Source organism: Nelumbo nucifera, chromosome 3 (assembly GCF_055504915.1).
Source record: "Nelumbo nucifera cultivar China Antique chromosome 3, China Antique-T2T, whole genome shotgun sequence".
Classification (NCBI taxonomy): Eukaryota; Viridiplantae; Streptophyta; class Magnoliopsida; order Proteales; family Nelumbonaceae; genus Nelumbo; species Nelumbo nucifera.
The window spans coordinates 36,220,847-36,233,108 of record NC_142651.1 but is presented as its reverse complement, the minus strand read 5'-3'; the positions used below and the strand labels follow the sequence as shown (position 1 = coordinate 36,233,108).

General features: G+C 37.1%; 1 protein-coding gene across 1 annotated transcript; it reads right to left on the bottom strand.

The window, feature by feature from the left end:
• Window positions 1–582: 582 nt before the first annotated feature.
• On the bottom strand, window positions 583–10,065 carry ILL3 (IAA-leucine-resistant (ILR1)-like 3). Its single transcript, XM_010252931.3, has 5 exons — window positions 9,578–10,065; window positions 9,283–9,414; window positions 7,240–7,554; window positions 1,671–1,799; window positions 583–1,239 (listed from the first exon to the last, which is right to left on the bottom strand). The coding sequence occupies exons 1-5, from the start codon at window positions 9,914–9,916 to the stop codon at window positions 841–843; spliced, it is 1,314 nt and encodes a 437-aa protein (XP_010251233.1). The 5' UTR covers window positions 9,917–10,065; the 3' UTR covers window positions 583–840.
• Window positions 10,066–12,262: the final 2,197 nt, after the last annotated feature.

Here is a 12,262-nt window from a genome sequence, read left to right as displayed (position 1 = left end):
TTGGTTGTTTTTTTTAATGTTTTTTATATTTAGTTTAGAAAGATCGGTTTAAATTCCGTCCACCCCTGAACCAGTCAAAACCCCGATACATCCTCTGTAGGGGCGTATCAGGAAGCTCCCTATACGTGTCTTTTTGAACCTTTCCGTTAGGATCCGATGCTGCTCTGATATGTCCAGCAGGGAACTACCTCTTACACAATTGACATGGTCCCAACTCCCAATTGCCACACCCATCAGCTAACTACACTATGATCTCTTCTATAGGATTTTGCCTTTTGTCAAGTCTATATATTCAATCTCTTCCCCCCTTTGAACCGTCCTGAAGACGCATATATAAGACTATCAATATCACCAACTTTTTGCCTCATCCTAATTATTTTTAACACATTTACTAATTGTGGGAAGATAAAATAACAACAAATTCGTCAAAATAGAAGTGCATAATAATACCATATATCTACCTTCTTTTTTGGCTTTGATCCCATTTGCTGGTACCCTATGTTCTGTGAACCACAATACAAACAAAAGGCAGGGAAGCAGTACCACCTGTTTGGAAATGAAATCCCATTTTCCTAAATATTATCAGGACATCAACATCCTTCCATATTCTTAATTTAGTGCAAATATTATCTTATTTTGGCTCTTTAAAGGATGACATTTTACCAAGAGCATACAATTTCTTTTTCAAACTTTTCCCTGTAAATATTATCTTGGTTGGTCCCATTTGCATGTACAGTGAGCTTAAAATCCTTCCCCACTTAAGAACTTTTCAACTGTGAATTGATACATCAAAAAGGAGGATCTCATTTGTACTATTTTCTACAGATCCATCTTTATTAATCAATCTGTAATGCCACTTCCATCGATGGAATTTTGATGCTCATTCAGGTATATTTCTGCTAGTGCAGTGTGCATAGCTGCCCCAATTGGAAGAACATCCTCATCAAGAAAAAAGTAAGGAGAGTGTGGAGGGTGAACCGAACCCACTTTCTCGTTTCTAATTCCAATTCCAAACATCACACCAGGAATCACTTCTTGATAGAAGGCAAAGTCCTCACCTGCCATCACCTTCTCGCCCATCATAACATTCTTGGAACCTAGCAATAGCCTGCCTACCCTTTCAACATGCTGATGCAGGTTCTCATCATTAAAAACAGCAGGGTAAGCTGGGTACCCTTCCTCATCTTTTTTGTTAACAAAGGCCTTGCATCTATGTACATCTGCCTGTCGTTCAATAACCTGCAACCATCACCATACATACGAGTCAATACATAGCAACTAAGATGATCTTGTTTCTTTTTTCCATTTATACAAGTTCTAATCTCTGGATAGACTGTTTGAAATTCTTTTCAGGATCAAATTCATATGGTGTATGTGGGAAGCTTATTTGTGGACCACATATAGATGAATAGTCACTTCAAAATAAGGCCATCTATGACCATTGTTGCAAAACAACACCACATCCAGGTTTAAAATTTCAAATCTCTTTTTTTTTTTATCAATATCCAGGGTTCAAATCTTGGAAACAGCCTCTCTGTATGTGCAGGGGTAAGACAGCATAAATCTCTCTCATGCACAGGGCTTGCCCTTTTTTGGTGGAACTGATAGGAAACATTAAGAACAAAACATGGAGAACGAAGTATAAATTTGCCATAGTTCACAATCCATACCTCCTTCACCCTCCACCAGAGTCTGTGCAGCCCTTCAGTGGTAAGACTCCTCAAAGTGCCCTCAAAATTCACATGTGAGGGAATGGCATTGATTGCTGTCCCTCCTTTGACATAAGTAACAGAAAGAACCTTTAACAGAAAGATGGGCATCAGGAAGAAGTCACATTTAATTCCATCAATTGATTGCTACCAACAGAAGAGAACAAGCAATGACATAAACAGAAGAACTATACTCTGAAATCATGCCATCATGCTATTCAATCACCTACAAACAAAAATATTCCAATTTATCTACCAAAATCTTTCACAAAACCCAGATGCCCAAGTCCTTAACTGACTTAATCCATCAATCTTTCTGAATCCTTGTTGAGCCTTCATCCTATGCCAAACCACTCATTCTTACTAGTATCATCATCAGCATGGTTTTGCATATCCAAGCCATTACAAATGATTTTTCCTATTTTACTGCTTACTGTGTAATGGTTCAGAAATTATTTGGTCTATTATATGGATCAAAGTAATAAATAATGCATTACCCCAAGATGGCTTGTGTTAATGTGTTTTTTTTTTTTGAAAGGTAAGGTATTGTATTGTACTAGTATCAAAAAAGCCAGGTACATCTAGTGATTAGCATAGCTATACAGCTCCATAGGATATACAGATTGTTAGCAAGGTATGAACAGTTAAATAGCATGTCCTAGTCAAAATTATGTGATTGTCCAGCCCACTGAATTCCCTATGAAAATATAGCCATGAGCAGAGCATCCCTTTGATGTTGGACAGTATAGTTTGATCATCTGAGCTCACATTATTGAAGATCCGAGCATTCCTTTATCCTTTCCCTCCAAATACACCAAAAAAAAAAACAGCCATAGGAACCATATCCCATAGGGTTTGACCTCTCTTACTCAAACATTTCAAAATCCAGATTTTGAGGAAGGAGAGAATGGATGAGGGGAAGCAGCCAAACCAATCAAAAGTTCCCAGAACTACATTCCACACCCTATGTGCATGCTGACAATGAAGAAAGATGTGATTAGCTGTTTCCAACTCAGCAAGGCAAAAAATACAGCCAGCCTGATCCAGTTTCATTCCTCTGCTTAGAAACTTATCCTGACTTGAACACTTCCCTAGAGCAGAAGACCAGATGAAGGATTTGGCCTTTGAAGGGGCATTGTTCTTCTGGATTCTAGAGGCAGGGAAAGAATTGGGGACTGCACCAGCAAGGAGCTTATAGAAAGAGTTCACAGAGAATGAGCCACCTTTCTCACCCACCCACATTCTAGTGTGTTGTGAGTCTGGCTTGGGAGAATGAAGGTGCAGCACATGGAGCATTTCCATCCATTGATCAAACTCCCAGTCATTCAAATTCCTTCTGAAAGATGGAAACTAGTTGACAATACTATTGGAGATAGAGAAACAGTTCCTAACCAGCACCCTACTATCCTGAGCTGCCAAGAATAAAGCTGGGCAATGGGTATAACTCCATCAGAGGTTTCTGCCCGAACCACTTGTCCAACCAGAATTTGATTCTGCTTCCATCTCTGGTTTTTACTCTAACCCCTTGAGAAAAAACTGGGTAGAGATTTTCAATGCATTTCCAGACCTATGAGCCAGATGAATGAATGTTTTTGCCTACTTCCCAATCAAAGTTCATAGAACTAAGTTAATGTAGAGGCTGATGTAGAGGCTGATGTAGAGGCTGAATTTAATCATGAAGAAGTATGTGACAAATCTAAAAAGAACAAAAAAGTGAAGCAGTTAAGTGCCTGAATTTAGCTATTTTCTTGTTTTAATTCTGTTTTGATGATTTATTGGGTTGTTTCTCAATCAGTTAATGCTTTCTAGTTTCCTATACTATCAGAAAGAGTCTTATAGGTTTATAGTTATTAGATAAGGTTCATCTTATTATTTTGGGGGACAAGGGTATTTTTGTAATTTTAGGGTTTTATTGGTTGCCACCCTAAACAAAACCCCTATATAAGAATATTATTATCTAATCCAAAAAAAAAAACAGAAAAAAAGATATTCAGTTACTTCAAGTTTAAGAAAGCCGGCGGTTCTTTCTTCACTCTGCATCTCTGTTTGGGTGATTTTTGCTGTAAAAATCACTAGAATAAATCTGGTAGACATGTTCTCCTGCATTAAGTCGCATCAGAGCTTGAGTTTCCTCTCAGACATGGCCCACAATAATGCTTCCAATGATGGATCTGAGATTCTCTTAGCCATCAAAGAGTTATAACAACAAGATTCATTCTTTCAAGGTTTAGAAGCTACTATTAGGCAGTTGGCTGAAGTAATCACTAGGACCAATCTTCAGCCGCCTAGTACAGCTCCAATGCAAGAAGAAACTAGGGATTTTCCTGCTATACTAGAAAGGGGAGATGATCATGGGAATCAGTTTCAACAAGGAGTGGTGGTCCATCCCCAAGAACAACCACATTTCCTAGCCCTAGCAAACAGTGTTTGATTATAGTGATGAAGAGGAAGATTTTGAAGATGAAAATCAGGCTATAGGAAGGCCAATTAATGCTAGATATCCACCTAGAAGAAGAAATAATGGTGATAGGGATTGCAAAATGAAGATTTAGATTCCAACTATCAATGGATAGTTGCATACTGAGGATTTCTTGATCAGATTCGCGAGGTGGAGAAATTCTCTGACTTTGCGGAGACAATAGAAAATAAGAAGGTGAAATTGGTCTCTTATAAGTTGAAAGGGGGAGCTGCTACTTGGTGGTATCAATTTCAGATGAAGAGAATTTGAGATGGAAATTGACCTATTTGGACATGACTGAGAATGAAGCAACTACTTCGGGCTCAATTCTTTCCACAGTTCCATGTGATTATGATCAATATTTGTTCCAACAATAACAACATTGTGTGCAAGGTATACGTGGAGTTAGGGAGTATGTATCTGAATTCCCACAGTTCCATCCAACTCTGTAATGAGTTGGATGAAACTCCATCACAAAAGTTGCACAATTTATTTAGAATCTCAAACCAATCACAGGAAAGAGTTGCAGCCCAAGATGTATGGGATGTGAATGAGGTTATTCATTCAGCTATCAAGGCTGAAAGGAATCTTGAACAATACCTGATTAGAAACCAAACATTGGGAAGGCATTACATCGTTGAGACACCTAGGGTTGAGACTACCCTTGCAAAGGGAAAAAAAAGTTGATAGGGAATACCAGCACTCTCCCTTGAATGCTTTGAAGGCTGGAATGTTCACTGCTCCATTCCATAATGCTTTTCAATGAAAGAAGCAACCTAGAGAATAACCAATTCAGCCTCATGCACAACAAAGTCAAACTGTCCAGAACAGCAATCAGCCTAGAAATAGCAACCCTTATGCATATCCTATTGGGAATAAATGCTATTTGTGTGGGGGGAAGTGGTCATACTTCTAGCTCTTGCCCACAACCACGTACTAGAGGAGTAAATATGAGTGAACAAGTTGAAGAAAGACCTGATTATCAACCCCAGAATGAGGAGCCTACTGTTGATAAAGAAGAATAGGTTTTAGGAGATGATATTCATTGGGTTTTCTAGAAGAATAGAGATCTTTCAATGTGGTCAAGTGTATTCTAAGGAGATTAGATATATCTATACTATTGTTACCAAGAAGGTCCCTCACCTTCCGATGTACTCAATGCCATGAAACCATTATTTAAAGAATACACTTGTGTTCTCCATTATAGTGGATGAACTAATTTTCTACACTATAAAATGAGTCCTAAGAAGCATGAGTTACTCCAAGGGCAAGTGGATGAACTTATAAGAAAAGTAATGGTGCAAATCAATACCAGCCCATGTGCTGTTCCAGCCTTGCTTGCACCAAAGAAGGATAGGAGTTGGAGGACTTTAGGGTGACGGTTTGGCTTTGAGCCACAATTTAGCAACACTTGTCATCCTTAAACCGATGGGAAGACATAAGTGTTAATAAAACTTTTGGTAATATGATATGCAATCTACCAATGGAAAACCTAAACAATGGGATTTAGCTCTTGCACAAGCAGAGATTGCCTATAAAAACACAGTGAACAGATCTACTGGCAAATCTCTATTTGAGATTGTGTTTGGGCACACACCTAGACATACTTTATACTTGGTTCCACTTTCAAAATTGCTGAGATATAGTATTGCAGTGGAGCACTTTGTTGACAATATCATATCTACTCATGAAGAAGTAAAGAAACACCTAGAAGAGACAAATGACAAGTATAAGCAATCAGATAACCAGCATAGGCAACCTAAAATTTTCCAAGAAGGGGATGAAATAATGATGTTTCTAAGGATGGACAGGTTCCCTATAGGGAAATACAACAAGTTGCAGCCGAAGAAGATTGGACCCTACAAGATCGTGAAGCAGATTAATGACAATGCCTATGTCATAGACCTTCCTACTTCCATGAATATATCTAGAACTTTCAATGTTGCTGATCTATTTGAGTACCATCTACCCATCTCCACACAAGACTCGAGGGCAAGTCTTCTTCAAAGTGGAGTGGACTGATGTAGAGGTTGTTGTACTTAATTATGGAGAAACATATGACAAATCTAAAAAGAACAATAAAGTGAAGCAATCATGTGCTTGAAGTTAGCTATTTTTCTTGTTTTAATTCTGTGATGATAATTATTGGGGTTGTTTCTCAGTTAGCTAATGAGTTCTAGTTGATTATTATTGTTAGGAAGAGTCTTACAAGGTTTATATTTATTAGATAGGGTTAGTTGTTGGGATTATCTTTTTATTTTGGTGGATGAGGGTGTTTTTGTAATTCATAGGTTTCATTGGCTGCCACCCTAAATAGAACCCCTATATAAGAACATTATTAGCTGCTATCAGAAAAAATGAAAAGGAGGATACTTTGTTACTCCAAGCTTAAGAAAGCTGATGCTTCTTTCTTTACCCTATTTTTCTTTCTTTCTTCTAAATTTCTCAATTAGTTTGAGTGATACTTTCTGTAAAAATCACTAGAACAGATCTTCTAGACCTATTATCGTACATTAAGCACCATTTCCCAAGCCACCTTCCTTTAAGGCTATGTTTGGCTTGAAGAAAAATGTAGGGAAAGGAAGGGAAAGGTAGGGAAACCTTTACAAACCTTGTATTGGTTTCCCTGTCTTTCCCTTCCTTTCCCTACCTTTTCCTTCAAACCAAACATAGCCTAAAGGTCTACAAACCTTGTTCTAGTCTACCAAATGGATTTTGGATTCCCAGCCTTTCCAGAGGAAACCACTCATCTTCTTTTCTAATTGTTGAGCAACACCAGAGGGAATAGGGAAGAGAGAAAGACAATAAGTGGGAAGGGAAGCTAGAACAATAAAAGAATAAAGTTCAAGTTAAGGTCATATTAAGAAAAGAATTCATTCATGCTAGGATCTAGTATAATGGTTTAGCAACAGTTTAATTAGCAGTTCCCATTCCGCCATATGTTGGTGATCAAATAAGACATTTGGAGAAGTAACACAAAAACATTTAAGAAGCTGCATGGTTTGCAACAAGGATACCCAATTGTTGCATATGCAGAAAATACCTGTAAGCTTTACATTATTAAGAACATACTTGGCTATGGAGAGGATCCACTTCTCTTGAAATGAGTTGTTGCAATGCCAAAATGGTAAATGAAGCTGCAAGTATTGGATCCACAGTCAAGTGGGGTGCTGCAGAATTCCCACCTTTCCCTTCTATCCTTGCTTCAAAAAAACATACTGCAGCTAGAGCAGGTCCTGCAATGGACTGTATGCTTCCTGTGGGCCTTTGGAAGTCAACATGCATTCCAAAGATTGCTTCAGCATCACCAAGAGCACCTTCCTTTATCATGTGAGCTGCACCTGCACCACCTTCCTCTGCAGGCTGGAAAAGGAGCCTCACAGTCCCCTTCAGCATTAAGTAGCAGAATATTTAATTCCAATTAATCCAACAAATATGTAATTAAACAATAGAACGAGGAAACAAAAAAAAGAACACAGCATACAAATATTTAATTCCTTTATATGTGCAGTGTATGTCAAAAATAAAAAAGTAATTAAAAAAAAAGATCAACACAGGCCCACTCTGTGGTGATGCACAAAGAACACAGCATACAAATCTACATAGGTCATCTTGGTTCCTGTATAACTTAACACGGTTGATATGGGAGGCATGAAAAATAATATGCAAAGGTGACGTGAGAAGCAAGAAAGGAACTCAAGAACAATGACAGTTATTAAACTAATTACCAAATGCTCATTTAGCAAGCCAGAAGTTTGGTCTAACATCTAAGTTTAAGACATGTTTAACATAATTTAGCAAGAAGTTCTGTTTTCTAGCTATTCAGGATTTCAAGCATGATAAGTGAAGAATATCCAAGTTCTAGTTAAAATCAACAAGGGTCATTACCCAAAGTTGGTTCCAGCTATCCAGGTTTTGGGAGGGGACGACCGGAGGACTGGATACGGGCACAACCTTTGGCATTTCCACACAAAAATGGTTTTCTCAAAACTTGAACTTGTATTTTCACTCTTGCCAGCCCGAGATTTTACCATTTGTAAGAATCAAAATGCTTGCTAAGAAAACAAATGATCATTTTTGTATTTAGAATAATTTCTATCAAATGCAAATGCAAATTTATGATTCTATTTAATATGGGAAACAAGACAAAATGCACCAACGAAAAGAGCTTAATCAAATGCCATGCTCATGAGAAAGTTAGTGGTATCTTCCTGGCAGAAAACAAAAATGAGAACGTTATGGTAAAAGATAGGGGACCTGTAGATGAGTTTTTAAAATATTATGGTATAATAATACTTGCTTCTGTACAATGGAAGTTACCATTAACTTTCTCACGAACATGGCATTTGATCTAAGCCCTCTTCATTGTGCCTTTTGTCTTGAATTGTCATGTTGGAATGAAATATAATATTTTGTAGTCTAGCTCTGGTGTACACGGCATGCAAGGAAATCCGGTAAAGGTGGCTCAAAAATTTCCATAAAACGCATATCCTAGGGAAGCATTTTAGCATATGAAATATATCCATTTCAGAATATAGGCATGTCTAGAAAACACTATGAAGATATTATATGGATCAAATAAACCAGCAGGATTTTATTAAAGTTATTAGATCTCATTGATGCGGGTTTCCTTTGGAAGTGTCATAAGAGACATCATATAAATTACATCTTTTAGGTACTTTGGAGGATGGAGAAAAAGATGTGAATGTTGTAGGGAGATTTGCCCACTTTTAGTGAGCTTACTAAAAAATACTTTTTAGTTAAGTTTGTTTGTTGTTATTCATTTGCAGGTTGTAAGGAGATTTGCCCACTTTTAGTGAGCTTACTAACAAATACTTTTTAGTTAGGTTTGTTTGTTGTTATTCATTTGCAGGTTGTGAGGAGATTTACCCACTCACCATGGTAATGGCTAGTAGGCAAGAATCACAGTTAACATTGATACTGTTGACTTCAAGATTCCAGAAAGGCATCCTTACGAAAAGAGACTCAAGTACAGTTTTGTATGTATTAAACAGAGGTGAGACCGTGAGAAATTTGATCAACGGCAGAACAGGAGCTCCAGTATTTTGATTGATACAATGAGAACTCGATTGAGGAATTGAATCGAACACCCACCTTGAGATCATCTTTCCGTTGGCGTTGACTAAGCATTTTAGCCGCTCCAAGAAGCATGGTGACATGGGCATCGTGCCCACAACCGTGCATTTTACCATCAATTTTGCTCTTATATTCCCATTCCACAAGCTCCTAAATAAAAAAATAAAATAAAATAAAAAACAACAAAATCAAAGGTATAAGGTATATATATCCAAGTAAGGAAAAACAAGAGTAGAATTAAGGAAGACAGAGAGAAAGAAAGACTTGAAACGAAAGAGATGGGTGTTCTACGGTACATAGTATAGGTATACACCTGCAAGGGGAGGGCATCCATGTCAGCTCGTAGAGCTACAATTGGGCGAGATCCAGACCCAATTTGTGCGACGATACCGGTCTTGGCAAAGGGGAATGAATAAGAGATATTGAGTCTATCGAGCTCTCTTCGGATAAGAGCACTTGTCTTGTGTTCTTGAAATCTAAGTTCTGGATTTTCGTGTATCCTTCTTCTAACAGAGATCAACCATTCCCTATCTTTCTGGGCTAAGCTCATTAGCTCTGTTGCGTAGCTGTTGTGGTAGTTGCCATCAAATGCAGAAAAAACAGAAGCAAACAGAGGCAAAGAGACCAGAAAATGCAACAGAAGGCCACCCATCTCAACCAGAAAGAGGAAATTAGAAATGGAACGAAAAACTTAATTAGTAGCGACGACTTACGACGAGACAGGTTAGGTTGGCATGTTGACTGTTGTTAATGTGTTTTACTTGGTGTTGGTGGTTGAATAACGAAGAGCGATGGTGGCGCGGCGAGAGTTCGGAAGGACTATAGATACAAATACATATAAAATAACACAATACAAATACATATATGTATATATGTACGGTGCAAATCTATTCTAATAAAAGAGTAAATAGCCCCATTTTCTCAATTTTTCATTAGACATTTTTATTCCTCGTCTAAGCATCATACAACCGGCATAAAAATGGTATATATGTCTTTTACTCTTACTCCAAAAACTGTCCACTTATGAAGGTTAAAAAACTGTCAACTTATAATTGTTCAAAAATTATCCACTTGTAACAATTAAAAACTGCCCACTTATAACTGTTCAAAAACTGTTCATGAATTATAAATATTTTTGACTTGTAGATACCGTCACGTGCAAATGCATGTACATATTTACTAGTATATATAAAATAACACCAAATACAAGTTTTGCAGAATCCGTATCTCCTACTCACAAAACTATGTCCACATCTACCCATAGTTACACATAGGAACATCTCATTCTCTTATATAGCATTATGCATAGGGAGATGTTTCCAATGCACCAAGTCAGTGTGTTGTGGATAGTAGGTAGAGTTCTAGAAATTTAGAGTCAGTTTTGCACCCCACATATTTTTACTTGTACTCTTTCCAAACTGAGCATATGGAATATTGGTTGTACTTTACATCATCGATATTTCCGGCAACACCCAAAGAAACCCCACCAGCCACATAATTGGCTTATAAGGGTAAGGACGAATAGAGTAGGGAGACCGTATCAACCCCCCACAATGTCCCACAATGTCCCACAACATATCCCCACCGTGTATTGGGAACATCTCCTGATGATGACATCATCATTCAGGATATTATCATCGGGAGATATTCCCAATACACGACATAGATGTGCTATGGGACTTTGTGGGGGTAGTCTTGTGGAGATGTGCTGTGGGACGTTGTGGGGAATTGATTTAAACTGCAGAGTAGGATGCACGCGATGCCCATATGTCATTAATTATGACCTATTGAAGGACTGGGCTGGGCTTCGCTTCTATATTAACAGAATATATTTATCCCAAACCCAAGTCCACCCTATCATTGTCACTAGATCTTTAGTTTTAGACCAGCCCTCATAAAAAGCCTGAAGCCCGAGCTAAAATCCAAAGCCCGATCAAGAAAATTGGGTAAAAGAGTATTTTCTTTACTCAATAATGCCCTAACACCAACAATATAAATGATTAGTGAGAGATTGAGTGGTTGCTTGCCATATGGATTTATGTCTGGTGTGTAGGGGTGTCAATTGGACCAGATTTGGTCCAATCCTATCTGGTCCAATATGAATCCATTACAAATGGACCAGATCTAACCAATCTGAGAAATACTTTGGACCATTTTGAACTGGTTCAATCTATTTAAATTGGTTTTAATTTAGATTTGTTTCAATCCAAATCTGGTCCATTAATTCCTATATTCTTATCTTCTACTAATGGATAAGATATTGGTTCAATCTAATCCAATCCAATATAAATCCATTACAGATGGATCAAGTCCAATCTAATCCAATAAATATTTTGAACCATTAAGTCTGAATTGATCCTATTCCGATAAATCCATCCAAATTGATTTTAATGTGGGATGTTAAGTTATACTATATTATATCATATCATATTATATTATAATATCATGGTCGGTAAAATGGCTTCTTGCCCAAATAATTTAATCTTTAGATTTAATAATTGAATCAAGACATTCAAAGGAATACATACTTAAATGTCTTATCAACTTTTTGCAAGGATAGTATTTTAAATATTTAAAAGTATACAATAAAACAGTACAAAATCTAAACAACTAAGAGATTTGAAGATTTTTTCACCTTCTTACCATTTTATTAATTTAAACGCATGTGCTTAACATCTAAATACATGCATTTAAATATAAGGTTCTCAAAATACGAAATCTATAGGCATTTAATCATATGCCCGAAGCTGGGCTTTTACATAAAGATATAAAAAAAGGTATTATTGAAGCCTTTTTTTGAAAGATTTTCTAGAAGATCTAACAATAAAAAATGTAGTGGATTTTTACATAAAGATTTTGGTAATTCACATACCGTATAAATATAAGACGAAAAAAATCGAAAAGTTCTATTTGGAATTTCTCGAAAATAGCTCGAAACGGGTTTCTTGTGTCTTTTCAGGACAGAATCTTTTAGCAATTAGGCAACTGTTTGGCATCA

Excerpts from the sequence above, each read along its gene's own strand:
- ILL3 (XM_010252931.3), bottom strand. The coding sequence starts at position 9,916 with ATGGGTGGCCTTCTGTTGCATTTTCTGGTCTCTTTGCCTCTGTTTGCT. Across the intron at positions 9,415-9,577 it reads TGGATGCCCTCCCCTTGCAG|GAGCTTGTGGAATGGGAATA; the intron begins GTGTATACCTAT and ends TTTTTTATTTAG. Across the intron at positions 7,555-9,282 it reads AACGGAAAGATGATCTCAAG|GGGACTGTGAGGCTCCTTTT; the intron begins GTGGGTGTTCGA and ends TTAATGCTGAAG.